We start from the raw sequence: 16,871 nt of genomic DNA on the forward strand, positions 1-16,871 counted from the left end.
TGCTATCCAGACCTTCTGCCCATATCCTGCTTGTATATTTAATTATGCTAATTGTAAGTCTTGGCCCATTGCAGAACCTCCTAAATGAGATCCATAATCACTCTGAAGAACTCAGTCTATGTACACAGTTGATCAACAAGCATTTATTAATATGTCCTGTGTGCCAGGTACTGTACTAAATGCTGGGGATACAAAGAAAGTCCCTACCACCACCACCACCAAAGAAAAGGAAGACCCTGCTCTCCAGTAGCTTACAGTCTAAGAGTGACAACACAAGGCAAACGTCTATGTGCAAACAAGATATGTGCAAGATAAATTGAAGATAATCAACAGAGAAGGTACTAGCATTAAGGAGGAATCAGGAAAGATTTCTTATATAGAGTATGATTTTAGCTGGGACTTAGAGGAAGTCAGAGAGGTCAAGATACATAAGTGAGGAGGGAGAGGATTCCAGACATGGGGAAACAGCTAGTAAAAATGCATAAGGAGTGTCTCGTGTGAGGAACAGCAAGGAGATCAGAGTCATTGAATCACAAAGTATGGCGGGGATGATAAGAACTGACTGTAAGGAGTAAGAAGACTGGAAAGGCAGGGAGGAGCCTAGATTATAAGCTTTGAACACCAGACAAAGGACTATGGGAAAAACCTAAAGGATAAAAAATGCCAGATTTTGGTAGTTAGATAGACGGTCCATAATGCTGGTTCATTAATACATATGACTTGGATAGACACTGAAAACAGACAATGTGATGATTCCACAACTCAACAGGGAAAAGGAAAGTGGGCTGGAAATTGCATTGTTCTTTTTAACAACTCCTAGAATAAGACTTAAATAAAACTTAATCTTTTTAATACCAGTATTCTTCCCAGGTATAATCATGAGTGTCATTGAATACCATAGTCTTTTGAGAATTGAAGATAAAGATCACCCAGTAGAAAAATACGTAGTATATGTGAGCAGGTTGCAAAACTTTCTAAACAAGAATTTTTGCAGAAGTGGAGTAGAAGATGTCATTAGAAAAATGTGTGAATGGCCAATTATGGGTCATTCACAAAGCACTAGAGACAACTGAGGGGCAACCTGCATGCTCTGTTGATACTCACAATATCAAGAGATCTAGAGGAAGACCCCCAGCATATTGTTTAATTAGTCACAGATTTATGGAATTACATTGAAATTAGTGAGAGAACATCAGCAGGTATCGACAGATCAGTTTCAGTTATTGGAGGTAATACCTTTATTGAAAAGATCCCAGATCCAAAGAATTAAGAAGTAAAGTAAAACTCCATTGGTCATGGCAACCTGATGCCAGGCATAGAATGCTGTTTTGACTAAAGAGACTTTGTGCTCTAAAGATAGATCCATGCTAAGACATAAATGGGTCACCTATGATGGGTAACACATAAGCTATTAGAATGTATTGACAGATTTGTTATTTGTTAGATTTGTTATTCATATTTGCTAGTCATCAACCATTGCTCTGAAGGGAACAGGAATGATCATTTGAAAGAGATGAAGACCCAGAACTTGATACTCCTTAGTATGACTATCATGAGAACAATAAATGTTTAGGATACAGGATGAGGAACTGAAATGAGTGATGCAAATGCCTGATACAACTTTCACCTACTTAAGCAAGTTTGCTTAAGACCCAGCTGTATAAATGGATGAGTTTATTTTAGAAAACCTTTTTTTGAAACTTTTTGCTGTACATGAGATTGTTTCCTCAGCCCCACTGTTATGACCACTGTTTAAGGAGTAATTAAGCCATTGTAACTACAAACAGTTGTTCCAGATGTTTAGGCAAAAGTACATTGAGCTTTTTCAGTGAGCACTAAAATATCACTATATGATGGAAACAATTTGGACATATCCAGAGGAGAGCAGCTTCTCAAATACTTGACCCATGACATATTTGCAGCCGTTCGATTTTGTACAGTTGATTTGCTTGCTGATGCTTCCTTTCATCAAACCTATTTTTATTTCCTTTGATATCTATCTCCATAGTAACTAGGTAACTAGTCATTTACATATTCACTGTTCTGACCTATATTCATCTGTTCCTTTTTACCTTTTTTTCCCCTTTGGTCTGTTTTGAAATTCTGAATCTGTTTTACTAGCTTATCATTTTTTTCTCTGCTTTCTAACCCCACTGCCTTAATTGTACCATAATCCTTCTCCTTAGTATTGTCATCTATGTCTCTCTGCCTTTGCAAAGTGAACCTATTGAGTTGTGGCATAAACAAATGATTCTGTTTTTCTTCTATATCCATGTTTACATAATGCCGTTATATCTAACTACCTGACACATAAATTAGCAACCATGATAGAAAAGTATGAAGAGGAAAATGAGTCAAAGTAATTTCATTTAGAATGGCATTCTGAGAAGATGGTAGAATAGGTCAGAATATTCCAGGTTCTCCCAATTTCCTCTACAAACAGGCAGAACATCACCACAAAATGAACATAGAGCAGCAAAAATAAAGGGGCAAAGCAGTTGTCTTCCTAAGACAACTTGAGAGGATCTCAGAAAAGATAGGACCTCCTGGGGTTGAGGTTTGGCCTGTGTGAGGTGTAAATACTTTCAGGCCAGCTCCCCTGAATCAATAAACAGCAGGCCTTGCTCCCCCTCCCCAACCTACATCTAGAAGCAGACTAGCCCTTGGGAAATCAAACCCACAGGAACTTTCACCTCACACTTTTTATCTAACAGTAGATGACTGAGTGGGGCAAGATTGGGGGACTGTGGTATTTCTGGACACCAGGCGTAAAGGTGTTAACTAGACATGGTCCTTTGCTATGGCCATGGGCTAGAAGCAGGCACCATACCTCAGTGAATGCAGTATAGGTAGCAGGGAGCAAGAATGTTTTCAGAACAGCATGGCTGGGGGCTTAGGGGAGGAGTGCCTGAGGTTGAGCCCCCAGACACAGTTCAAAAACCAACAGTGTGGAGGACCTGAGGCCAGAAACACCGTTACCCACAGCTCAGAATTAAAATCTGACTGCAATAATAAGGTGCTAAAAATAAAATAAAAATGAGTAAGCAAAGGAAAAAGAACCAGACTATAGTTAGCTGCTATGGTGTAAAAGAAGATCTAGATTCATATTCAGAGAAATATAGTGAGGTTAAAAAAAAAAAGCTACTCTAACACCAAAAAATAATGTCAAATGGACACAAGCCCAAATATAATTCTTGAAAGAACTTAAAAAGGAATTCTAAATTAAATAAGAAACATCAAGGAAAAATTGGGGCAATCCAAGAAAATTATTAAAAGAAAGTTGACCAGTTGGAAAAAGAGGTCCAAAATATTAGGGAAGAAAATAATTTCTTGAAAACTAGAATTGGGCAAAAGGAATTGAATGATATTATAAGACACCAAGAAATAATAAAACTTTGAAAAGTAGAAGAGAATCTGAAACATCTCATTAGGAAAATCATGATCTGGAGAACAGATTGAGGAGAGGTAGTGTGAAAATTGTTGGACTACCTGAAAGTTACGTTCACAAAAATAATCTTGATAGAATATTATAGAAACATTAAAGAAAATTGCCTTGAAGTTCTAGAACAAGAGGGTAAAGTAAAAATAGGGGAAAAAAATCTACCATTCACCATCAGAAAGAGATCCCAGGAGGAAAACTTATGGGAGTGTCACAGCCAAATTTCAAAGCTCAGGTTAAGGAGAAGATACTGTAAGCAACAAGAAAAAAAAATTCAGAAATTTAGGATGCAAAAATCCTAACTAAAATACTAGCTAGAAGATTACATACATATTACATTATAACCAAGTGGGATTTATACCAGGAATGCAATGATGTTGTAACATAAGGGAAAACTATTAACATAATTGATTATATCAATAATAAAAATTTTTTAGTTCATATGTCAGTAAGATGCAGAAAAAAGCTTTTGAAAAAATACAACATTCATTTCTGTTAAAAACACTTGAAAGTATAGGTATAATTGGATTTTTCCTTAGGTTGATAAAAAGCATTTATCTAAAGCTATCCACAAACATTATTTGTAATGGGGATAAACTAGAAACCTTCATAGCAAGATCAAGTATGAGGTAAGGATGCCCACTATCAATAGCAATAAGAGGGAAAAAAGAAGGCATCAGATTGGGGAATGCAGTGATAAAACTATCTTTTTTTGCAGACAATATGATAATATATTTGGAAAATCTCAGACTCAACTAAGAAATTAAAGCAATAATTTTAGCCAAAGTAGCAGCATATAAAGTAAATCCATATAAATCATCATCCTTCCTATATATGACAGACGAAATCCTGTGAGAAGAGATATCTCACTTAAAATAACTCTAGCATATAGCATCAAATCCCTGACAGTACCCATACCAAAACAAACACAGGAAATATATAAACAAGGTTATAAAAATTTTATACAAATAAAATCAGACTTAAATATTTGGAAAAATATTACTTGTTCATGAGTAGGCAGGACCAATATAATAAAAATGACAATTTTACCTCAATGCCATCCCAATTAAATTTCAAAAAAATTTTTACTGAGCTAGAAAAAAAGTAACAATTCATTTGGAAGAACAAAAGTTCAAAAATATCAAAAGAATTAATGAAAAAAATGTGAAAGAAGGAGGTTTAGCAGTACCAGATCTTAAACTGTATTATAAGGCAGTAATTATCAAAACTATCTGGTACTGGCTAAGAAATAAAATGGTAGGTTAGTGGAACAGAGTAGACTTACAAGGTATAGCAACAAAGAAATATGGTAATCTTGTATTTGACAAGTGTAGAGACTTAAGATTTTGGGATGAGAATTCATTATTTGGTTAAAAAATTATTGGAAAAACTGGGAAGCAGTCTGGCAGAAATTGGGCTTAGACCAATATCTTATACCATTTACCAAGATAAGGTCAAAATGGATATAGATATAGAGATATAGATATAATTATGTGAAAATTTGAAGAACGTACTTATCAGACTTATAGATAGGTGAACAATTTGTGAATAAACAAGAAAGGGAGTAGAATGAGGTGTAAAATAGATAATTTCAATTACATTAAATTTTAAAAGTTTTGTATGATTAAACAAATGTAGCCAAGATTAAAAGGAAAATAGAAAATTGAGGGGAGGTGGAATTTATAAACAGTTTCTCAGATAAAGGTGTCATATCTCAAATATATAAAGAACTTTGTCAAATTTATTAGAATATGAGTTGTTCTCTAATTGATAAACGGGCAAAGGATATGAACAGGCAGTTTTCCAATGAAGAAACCAAAACCATTTATAATCATATGAAAAATGCTAAAAATCATTATTGATTAGAGAAATGCAAATTAAAAGAACCTTGAGATATCATCTTACACCTATCACAGATTGGCTAAAATGATAGAAGAGGCAAGTGACAAATGTTGGAGGGGATGTGAAAAAACTGGAACACTAATTTATTGTTGGTGTGAACTGATCCCCACTTTTTGGAGAACAATCTGGAATTATGCCCAAACAGTTATTAAGCTATTTATACCCTCTGATGCAGGAATAACACTACTTGGTCTGTTTCCAAAGATGATTAAGGAAAAAAGGAAAAGAAACTATACCTTCTCAAATATTTATAGCATCTGTCTTTGTGCTGGCAAAGAACTGGAAATTACAGAGATGCCCATCAATTGGCTGAATAAATTGTAGTATATGATTATGATGGAATACTACTGCACTATGAGAAATGTTGAGTTTGATGATCTTAGAAAAACATGGATAAACTTGCATAAAATAGTGAAGAGCAAAATGAGCAGAACCAAGAGAACATTTTATACAGTAACAGCAATATTGTTTTAAGAACAACTTTGAGTAAAGAAGTCATTTTGACTGTTATGAATACCCAAATTAACTCCATATATATATGGAGTTATATGTGAAGGAAGACATTGTCTGCATCCAGAGGAAGAACTAATAAATAGAAATAGGTGATTTTACATATATTATTGTGTCTATATATAGGTATTTGTGTCTCATGGTAGGCATCTCTATGATAGGGGTCAGGAAAGGAAAATAAATTTACATGATGGCTTTATTATATATTTAAAAGTTGTACATAAGAGATTCACAGTTTCATATTCATTTTTATTATATCATGTTTTTTATTATACATTGTATTACACTCTGTTATGGAAATGCTTGTTTTAACCCATTAATTCATAATAAAATAGATCAAAATTTAAAAAGAAATTAGATTTGAACTCAATAAATAATACTAAGTAACACTTGGGCAAAACCTGAGGACAGGCTTTTTTAAGGAAGGACTTGAAGGGATTTGTATGTCAGTGAGGAGTGAAATGAGAGAGGGCTAAGGAAAGAGAGGCCAGTAAGGAATGAAGATCTCAGAAATGCCTTCTCTTCTTTCTTCTTTGAAAAGTTCTATATTTCTACTCTATTGGACAGAGATAAGGGAGAAGGGAAGGGAACAGCTCCTGTTACATGCCAGGCACTATGCTAAGCGCTTTACAAATATTTCATCTGACCTTCACTGCAACTCTGTGAGGAAGATGATATTAATCCCATTTTACAGTTTAAACTGAGGCAAACAGAAGTTGCAATTTGCCTAAGGTGGTCACACAGCTAATAAGTATCTGAAGCTGGATTCTAACTCATGTCTTCCTGTCTGTAGACCCAGCACTCCATCCATTTCATCACCTAATTGCCTCTAGGTGGCTATGAGAAAGATTCTGCTGATGAGTTTATTAGCCACCTTCCAGTTGTGAATTTTCTTTTGTTAAAAGATTTTTTGATTTTTTTCTCCCTTTATTGAAGGAAGAAACTGAATGTCTAGATATTTTGTCAATGTCTTTCCCATTTTTAGCAGAGTAACTAATTGTCTTGAAAGGCAGTATGATGTAGTGGGTTAGAGAGCTGGCTTTAAAGCCAGGAAGACTTAGGTTGAAATTCTGCCCTATACTTATAGCTGTTTGTGTGACCCTGAGCAAGTTCTTGGCCTCCAAGTGCTCTTGGTCAATGGTGACAAACTCAAATAGAAACGGATCTCTGCAGACCTTATTATATTGACTTAGAAAATTACAGATTAACATTATCTGTGTTGTATTATTGTTTATTTTGTTAAAAAAATTTTTCCAATTGTATTTTAATCTGGTTCAGCTAGCGGAGGACTGTTGTGGGCTCCATGGGGCCTGCATGTTTGACTACTTTGCTGTAGACAGCTTTCTAGATCTGAAAGTTTCAGGAAGGGTGTCAGTTTATTGTATTGATAGAATTTCCTTATACCAGTGAAATCACAGGTGTCCAATCTCTATCCCATTTACTAAAATGGTTGGAACTCTAAAGTAAGAAAACAAAATGTAAGGTTGAGCATTTAGATCTGTCTTGATCAAATACTAACAGTGTCCTTGTGTTGGTGTGTCACACTGGAGTACAACATTAGGGAAATGAGAACAGTTTTGAAACAGCAAACAGGCCAATTTGGTAGGAATATAGAATCAATGAGAGATAATAATACAAAATGGAGCCAGGCTGTGTTGAAGGGCTTTAAAAGCAAACAAAGGAGGTTGTCTTTTATGCCAGAGGTAGTAGGGAACTACTGAAGTTTCTTGTTCTGTGGAGTGCCTTGTTCAGATTTGTGTTTTAGGAATATCACTTTGACATCTGTGTGGACAATGGTTTGTAGAGGATAGGGACTTGAGATAGGGATACTGGTTAGGAGGCTACTGCAGAGGATCCACCTGAAAGTGTGGAGGAATTACTAGAGTGGTGGCCATGGGAATACAGAGGAAGGGATAGATGTTATGGGAGTAAAATCAATAAGAATTTGTGACTGATTGGATATGAAGAGTAAAGAAGTATGATGATGGTTCTGAGTTAGTGAACCTGGTTGAATGGAAAGATGGTGATGTCTTAATAGCAAAGTTAGGAAAAGGGATGTATTTTGAGGGAAATATAATCAGTTCTCTTTTGGATGTATTGAGTTTCAGATGCCTATAGGATATCCTGGTGCTGTTGTCCAGCAAGCAGTGAGTGGTGCTGGACTGGGCCTCAGGAGAGACAGTAAGACTGAATAATCAATATACATTGATGAGATAGCTGATATTATTGCTTTGTTGATGCTAATAGAATGATGTAGGTACAAAGACATCATAGTCAATGCCTTGCTACAGAACATGTTGATACTACACATCAACATCAGTGGAGTCAGAGCTAAGCCAATAGTCTTGTTAGGTCAACGTACATAGAAAGCCACGTGTTATGGGCCAGGGTATTGGTGGAACTGGGGAGATTTGAGTTAACCTCATACTCCTGTAAAATCAGATGAGACTGTTGTGAGTGAAGAAGCTATATAGTGGATCTGAAGCAGTTTGAGTTAACTTTGTACCCATGAGTTGATTTGACATTCAGCTGTGGGTCCTTTGGGAAAGAAAACTATAAAAACAGGTTTTAGGACTTAGGCAGGGATCTTCTGAGACTCCAGGGAGACCCTACTTATCAACTGCTTTTAATTCCCTTGCTGGTATATTTAATATACATAATATTGCTTTTATTTTTGCTTTCTAGCTACCTTGGGAACTACTTTTACTTTCAGTGGGTAAGTGGGATTGCATATGTTTTTATAAAAGGATTATTTCAACCCTTGAACATGACTGGGACACCTTGGATTATTAACTAGATAATAATGGTCCACTTTCCTACTTTGCTTTGGTTTTGTAGACCAATTTTCTTTTCTTAAGGAAGATAGGACAACTCTTAATTATCTTAATTGATCTTCTTTTATCTTCATTCTTTAAGGTTTGTTGGAGACTGATCCACTGCATGAACCTGATGAAGAAACTATCTCTCATGTTGACCTCAGTAGTATGATATCTGAAGAAGAAAGAGAAGAGTTGAAGAGTGAACTAGTTAAGGTAAGCTCAATATTCATATTGCTACCTCTAGAACTTGCGATTTATTATTAGTACAATGAATTCTAGTACACTATAATTATTTTGTCCTTCACTTAATACAATTTTATAGACTAGTATACTGTAAAATGAGTCATTTTGCCAGATTAATTCGCAACACTGTCCATTGTCAGGTTGATTGCAGAGGTAAAATGAATGGTTGAGATATTTTAGCAAACATTAGTGATTAGTTGTAGATTTGTACCATTTAATTATACTATGGAATAATGAATCTTTAAAAGAACTATGGAATTCATTCAGGAGTATGTCTTCTATCATTGATACTCACTGTCCTTTAAAATATAGTCTGCGTTTTAGGTCAGATGTTGCTTAGAGTATTTGGAGGGTATTTTTTTCTTAAAACAACAGAATAACAACTTGTGCCCTTTTTAGCAAGACAGTAAAAACTCAAGAGATGCAATTCAAAAGGGAGAACTAAACCTTATGATTAATTAATTAAAAGGTCCTGTTAGACAACAAAGTTCATGAACATACTTGTAATTCATGGATGTATTTAAAATACTAAGTCATCACATCTGTTCACCCAATATTGATTCAGAATAGGCATGACACAAAAAGAGAGTTTTTGTATCTGTGATTTTTAAAGTTTGAGACCTATAAAATATTTATGACAGCTCTTTTTGTTGTGCCAAAGAATTGGAAATTGGGGGGGGGAGATGCCCATCAATTGGGGAATGACTGAACAAGTTGTCATATATGATTGTGATGGAATGCTATTGTACTAGAAGGAATAATGGGCAGGATGTTTTTAGAAAAACCTGGAAAGACTTATAGGAACTTATGCAAAGTGAAATGAGCAGGACAGGAAAACATTGTACACAGTAGTAGCAGTATTGTAATGATGATCAAATGTGAACAATTTAGTTATTCTGAGCAGAGCAGTGATCTGCGATAATTCCAAAGGTTTTATGAGGAAAATTGCTGTCCTCCTCTGGAGAGATTAATGGATGAAATCTGAGTGTAGATTAATGCATCATTTTTTTCACTTTTCTTATATTTCTTACCTGTTTTTGTTTTTTTTTCCCAACATGGCTAATACAGGAATATGTTTTGGCTGACTTTACCTGTGTAATTGACACCATATTAAGTTAGGGGGAGGGAGGAAGGGAATTTGGAACTCAAAATTTGAGAAGAATGAATATAAAAAAAATAACATAAAAGAAAAAAAGAATGAAAGTTTGAGGCCCATGCTATTGCTTCACCCACTTATGTCTTCTATGTTACTACCCATCATAATTTTCTTCTCCTGAAAGGCCCTTGTTGTCCCCTGGGTAGAATTGCAAAGTAGGTGAAGTCTGTCTTTCATGCCTTCTCTCTTTAATATCTATAACCCCTTCCTACTTTCTAGTATATATGTTCTATCCTTCAAGCGCCCAGAACTTTATAAATGTCTTCTGGCTATGCAAAGCACCCCAATGTGGAACCCAAACTCCTAAACTGGTAGATCTCAAGTCTAAGAAAACCAGGTTATAAAGTAATTTTTAGTAAATTTTGACTGCTAAACAGGCTTAATCCTTTCAGGGATTGTTTGCTTTCTTGAAGGAAGAACTTGCTAACTCAAATGTGTCAGTAATTAGTTGAAAGTGTGTGGGGAGTATTCTAAGCAAGGATTGAAGAATGAGTCAATCTTCACGTCAGTCTCCTATTTTGAGCCTGCCACAGACTATATATACTTCATCCCATATAACTACCCACCAGGGTCAAGTGGTTGGGAATATTGTAGGTAGTTTGTCAGGATTCTTGTTTAGGGAACAGTAATCAAATCAGTATTGCTGTTGTGACTTGAAGAATAATCTTCTTTCTCTGTGGTCTCATAATTGCCCTGACCAAAGCTCTATTCATTGGATTCTCTATTCCTATATGTAAATTTTTTCTCTCTAGTACAGAACTGGTTAACTTGGGGCCCAGTGACATTTGGGGATAGATTTTAGAGAATCTTGAATTTAGATAAAGAAAAAAATGTACATATTTATTAACAATAATCCATGAACCTTTTTCAACAAGAACAACAAATATGTGTTGTGAACCCCAGAAATTTAACATTTCTGTCAGTTATTTAAAAACATTTTTATGAGAAGGGCACCACCAGATTGCTGAAGGTGTCCAAGACACAACAAAGTTAGCATACTCTACTCTAGTAAATTATAAGATTTTTGAGAATAGGGGCTAGCTTTTTTTTTTATTTGTATCTCTAGTGCTCAGTACAATAATGATAAGCACTTTATAAATGCTTTCTTATATATGAAGTAGATCTTCCCAGTGCCCATTGCCCACTCTGAGCCTCTGTCTCTAAAGTCATTGTAGTTAAATTAGCTTATCTGGCTTCCTAAAAATGTAGACTTTGTCTTCCAACGCTGAAAATTGAGTAAGGACTTAATAAATGTTTGTTGAATTGAAATGAATAAAACAGAACAATTTTAATGGCTTTGGAACTTTTCTCATATCTTCCTCAGAAACTGAATTTTGTGTTTATGTATTATTTAGCAAAATTGATCATTGTGATTTTGCACATAGTAATCCTTATTAACAAATCTTCTTAATTACCTCTTTAGTCTGTAAGCAGATTCTAACATAGCTGTACAAAATGCTTTAATTGCTCTTTAACAGAGTTGGTCTTTTCATACTGTGTCACCATGACTTCATGAGAGGAATGAATCCATTAACTTTTGGAACTAGTTCCTTCTTATCCTATTTAAAGCTGCTAATGAGAAGATAGGTTTACAAAAGAAAAAAAAAGAAAGCTGTTTCGTAGCCATAGACCCCACTGTGTCCTGGTCATTCATCTTCTGTTTACATGCTGTTGTGTGCATTTCTTTGAGCACTTTCACTTTGTCAGTTACTATGTGGCAGAGCCTGTATTAGAACCAAAGTCCTCTGACTGCAGAGTGCTTAGTTTTTTCCACTGGTACATGCTCCCTCTTGGACTAATGCCTCTGGTGTGAGGGTTTGCCAGTCCCTTTTCAGGGCTTCTCATCCACCTTTCATGTCCACTTGACTCTCACCTGTGGCTCTAAGAATCTATAGCATGAGCACCCCAGTAAAACCATCTCTGTAGACAAGCTAAACCAAGTTGAGGGTAGCTTGACAGTCTCCAGAATTGTCAGTGAGGTAGGGAGATGTTTACCCCAAGCATTCCCCAGTAGAATGGCTGAATGAAAACAGTTTATTCAAATGGCCACGAAGATGGCTAAAACAGGTGCTGTGGAATGCTTAGAGCTTACTTAGACATCAAAGATGCCAAGGTCATCCATTGCATCCTGGGTCATTGCCATCATCCTGACTTTGGTCTTGCCTACTGGACTTCAGTGACTCTGGAAGAGAAAATGAGGCTGATGACTTTTGCAACTCTGCAACACTTAAATCCAATATCTTGACACAAGTCAAGACATCACCCCATGATGTTATTGGTCCTTTTTGAAAAAGAAGGACAAACAACACCTGTGTGCACATGGGGCCTAGGGAAAGTGGCATATATATGTATAGTTTAGTACAGATTTACTTGGGAAAAAATAACTGACAATGACCATATCTGACTGATAAGAATCAGTGGGATCGACCTTACATGCAAAATATAACCTGAACCTAAGAATTTTAATGAAGAATCAAAAAACAAAAACCAATTGCATGTTTAGATAAACCGGGGGCAACCTTTCTCCTTTTCTTATTACTACTTAGATCACCCTACATACAGAATCTAGACATCATTCATTCCTTCAGTACATATGTTTCATTTGCCTATTGTATGCTATGGTAGTCTCTGAGGATAGAGAAAAAGATGAATTAGTGCCTGCTCCCAGGGAACTTGCTTTATACTGTGGGAGATAGGGAACAATATGAACAACATGTATACAAACATTTAAATATAAAATAGAGTAAAAGGTAATTTTTGGGTGGGAAGTGGACCGTTTTTGTCTTTGTCATAACAGATTTGTGCCATGTATATATAGTATAGATATTAGGCAGTCCTTTCAACTTATATGAGTTTCTTAATAACTTTTTTTGACAGAGAAACTTTTCAATTTATTTTTTCTTTTTTTTGACAAAAGGTATTTTTATTTTGACATCTGACAAGGACACAGCCTTTGGCATTTTTTCCAACTTACTCATCAGCTTGTTGCACTGTGCCTTTCTCAGAAACATAGATGCCATCCAAAAATTTTCTGATATCCTTGATTTTGACTGTGGTGGCCTGTTGGATCAGGGGAGCTGAGTTTGAAACAAGTTCAACGTCATTTCCTTCAAGAATTAATTCATCTTTTGGGGCTTGAGAAACAGCACAAGCAACACCCAGTTTCATGCGCACTCTTTGGAAAAATTTTTCACCCAAGAAATTTCTGATGTCAAGAAGTTGAACCGTTCTCTTGAATAACAACATTGATGGGAAAATGAGCATACACAGACCTCATCTTGTAACAAAAACCCAGCATAACTCTGTGTTTTATATATGACTGCAGATTGTGCGCATGGTTGCAAAGTCTTGTCGATTTCTCCACTATTTGTCCACCCGGAGTCTTTTTTCCTTCTTTCCAAGGAGACCGAGCTCAACATTGATATGGTCCCCTTCACAATAGCTGTCCTGCCCTTAAGAGAGATGTCAGCATTTTCTGGGGTGTTGACAGTCTGGTTGCTCAGAATGATCTTCATTCTGGTAGCAAACAGGCCAAAGAGAGGAAACTTTTTGGTTTCTAGACAGTCAGTAAACATTTATTAAGCCCCTATGATGTACCAGACATTGTGCTAAATCCTGGGCATACGAATATGAAAAAGAAAGTCCTTTCAATCAAGGAGCTTACCATGTAATGGAGGAAGCTGAAAAGGTCAGGAGAAAGGAAGGTAGCCAGCAAGGGAGCATGATAGAGAGGTCTGAAGGAGTGCATCCAGGTAGTAAATTTGGAAATGGTAGGCCTGAGCACTTTCCATAAGTGAAAGTTCTAAGAGAAGCTAGGAGCTCTTTACTCTCTTACCTTCCAATCTGAGGGGCCCCAGGGCCAGAGAGGATTTATAAGGTGTGTGTATGTGATCTTGCAAGGTTATGAAGTTCCCCCAAATGACAGTTGCTAAGTCCTTTCCTTCTGCCTTTGTAGCATTTTATACCAGGCTCCTTTTTGCTTTTTCTATGGTCACCATCCATGTACAAGCTGTCATCACCACATGCCTGGACTGTCTTCTGGTTGGTCTCTCTTCCTCAAGTCTTTTCTCACTTCAAGCCATTCTCTACTCCATTGTCTGATCGATATTCCCAAATTGCAACTCTGACCATGTCATTCTACTGTTAAGTAAACTTCAACAGTCCCTATTTTGGGATCAAATATAAAATCCTCTGCTTGACTTTTAAAGCCCTTCATACCCTGCCCCTACCTACCTCTCCAGTCGTTTTACACATTTACACATTATACATTTTACTCCCTTCTGTGTATTCTGTGACCTAGTATTGTTGACTCCTTACTGTTCCTTGAGCTCTGTGCACTTTCACTAACTATTCTTCATTCTTGGACTGGTGTGCTTTTTCATCTGCTTCTTGACTTCTTTGAAGTCCCAGATAAAACCTGACCACCTACAAGAAGCCTTTCTTGTTCCACCATAATTCTAATGCATTCCCTCCATTGTATATCTGTAATTTATCCTGTATATATCTTGTATGTAATTGTTTGCATGTTGTCTCATTAGACTGTGAGCTCTTTGAGAGCAGGGATTATTGTTTACCCTTCTTAGTAAACAGTTTTTTGGGGGAGCAGTTCTTAGGATAGTGCCTGTTGTATTGAAGGCATGTATTAATAAATGCATGTTGCTTGTTGTCATACTATTAGAAAAAAGATTATGAGGTTACTTGGGGCATGATGGAGAAATCCAAAAGAGCATAGTTGGAAGGGAAATGAGTCAATGAATATTGATTTGTAATCATTATATTAAAGTACCTGAGCAGGTTTCATCCTTAATATATTGCCAGAGTACTTAGACTTTCACAGTGGAAGCAAAGGAATGGAAGAGTCTCCAGCAAACACTCCAGTTTAGAAGGCAACATGCACGCACACACACACACACACACACACACACACACACACACACGGTGATTATAGTTTCCTTAGATTTTACCAAAGCTTTTGATAAATTGCCTCATACTATTAAATGATAATATATTCAAATGGATTCAGATCTAATGCAATGGCCAGACTGAAAGAGTAAGTTCTTAATAGTTCAGTGTCAGAATGGTAACAGGTCCCTACTGGAATTTCCCAGGGATCTGATCTAAAGTTTTAAACTGTTTAACACTTTTATCAGTGACCTTGACATAGGCACAGGTAATATACAGGACGAATTTGCAGCTGACATAACACAAGAAGGGATTGCTAACATACTAGAGGAGAGAGTCAGAATGCAAAAGGATTTTGATAGGCTAGATCACTGGGTTGAATCTAATAAGATGATATTTAATATGAATCATTATCTTGCACTTGGGTAGAAAAATATCTTCTTAAGTATAGAATGAGGAAGACATGGTTTACATAACAGTTACTCTGAAAAAGATAAGGGTGGAGTTCAGCCGCTTCACAAACTCAGTAAGCAGTGTAACATGGAAGCCACGAAAGTCCATTTGATCTTTGGTTTCTTTAAGACAGGTGCATAGTGTTTGCAAAAAGGAGATGATAGTTCCACTTAATTCTATCCTCATCACACTTTATCTGAAGTATTTTGTTCAGTTTTAGATACCATGACTTAAGAAGGATATTAATAAGCTAGAAAATTCCAGAAGATGGGAACCAGGTGGTGAAGAGCCTTAAGTCCCTGTCATATGCATCAGCTAAGAGAACTCTTCTTACCCTGAAGAGAAGCCTAGGGCTGGGAAGACAGGGATATTGAGAGTTATTTTCATCTGAAGAGCTGTCAAGTGGATAAGTGATTAGATTTGTTCTAAAGAGTTAGTCCCAGAATATTGAACCATAAACAATGAATGGTAAAATGACCAGGTAAATCTCCATGTCAGCAAACAATTCCAATAGTTAAACCTGCTCTCAAAGGGGATGGGCTGCCTTATGAGGTGGAGGGTTTGAAGGTCTTGGAAGGTCTTGAAGCAGAGATTGGACAATCATTATTGGATATGTTAAAAGTGGAACATCCTTTTGTATATGGTCAGGACAAGGTGGTAATTAAGGTTCCTTCCAGCTCTCAGATTCTGTGAAGCTGTCACTCTAATGCTATTCATTTTAGCTTAAATTCCCGGTAGGCACCACTGCCACTATTTTCTTTGGGAAGATAACCCCATGTGATATTTTTATAACTTTTAAGTTTGTTAAAGATGTTAGGACCTCACATTTTTTTCCTGTATAAGGTTCTTTCCTCTCCTCCTCCCCCTTTATTGCATAATGTGGACTGTGGTAAGACTCAAGTTTTTCTCAAAGTAAGATGTTCATATCTCAATCATATAGGAGATATCCTGGAATTAAAAAAACAAAACAACCCCTGAGGGCAGAGGAAAATTAACTATTACAAAGCTGTTCACTTTACTCTTCAGGAATGACTTATTAAATTCCCTGACTTATAATTATCTGTAAACTAAATTTGGAGACTTAAAGGAATAATCTTCAGTTATCTGAAAAAAATTATTTGAATAACTCAGTGATGCTGGATTAATTAGGTATTATTGTATTTGTTCTTGCAGTTGTCATTTTTGTGTACCTAATTGCTAATTGCATTTCCCCAACATCTATGCCAAATCCAACTTGAATAAGCCTTTGATTACTCTAAATAATTATATACATTTCATGTCACAACATGCCATATAACAATGTGTTTACCATTAGTACATTTCCCTTGCCTATTAAAGATGCTGGTTTGACAAAGGTGGTGCTCTTGACTCACTCATAATGGGGTGCTTTTGAGTTGTTTTTTTCCTAGTAGGGATATTGATCCTCATTTGTCACAGTCTCTAGCAA

General features: G+C 36.1%; 1 protein-coding gene across 6 annotated transcripts in view; it reads left to right on the forward strand.

The window, feature by feature from the left end:
• TPD52L1 (TPD52 like 1) overlaps positions 1-16,871 on the forward strand; it is a 136,355-nt gene that overhangs the window by 68,052 nt on the left and 51,432 nt on the right. For all 6 annotated transcript variants that reach the window (XM_072643215.1, XM_072643217.1, XM_072643220.1 and 3 more), the window contains one exon: positions 8,768-8,883. In XM_072643215.1, coding sequence (XP_072499316.1) covers positions 8,768-8,883 — 116 coding nt within the window. The remainder of the gene's footprint in view (positions 1-8,767; positions 8,884-16,871) is intronic.

The sequence above is a fragment of the Notamacropus eugenii genome, chromosome 2, assembly GCF_028372415.1.
Source record: "Notamacropus eugenii isolate mMacEug1 chromosome 2, mMacEug1.pri_v2, whole genome shotgun sequence".
In the NCBI taxonomy this organism is placed as follows: domain Eukaryota; kingdom Metazoa; phylum Chordata; class Mammalia; order Diprotodontia; family Macropodidae; genus Notamacropus; species Notamacropus eugenii.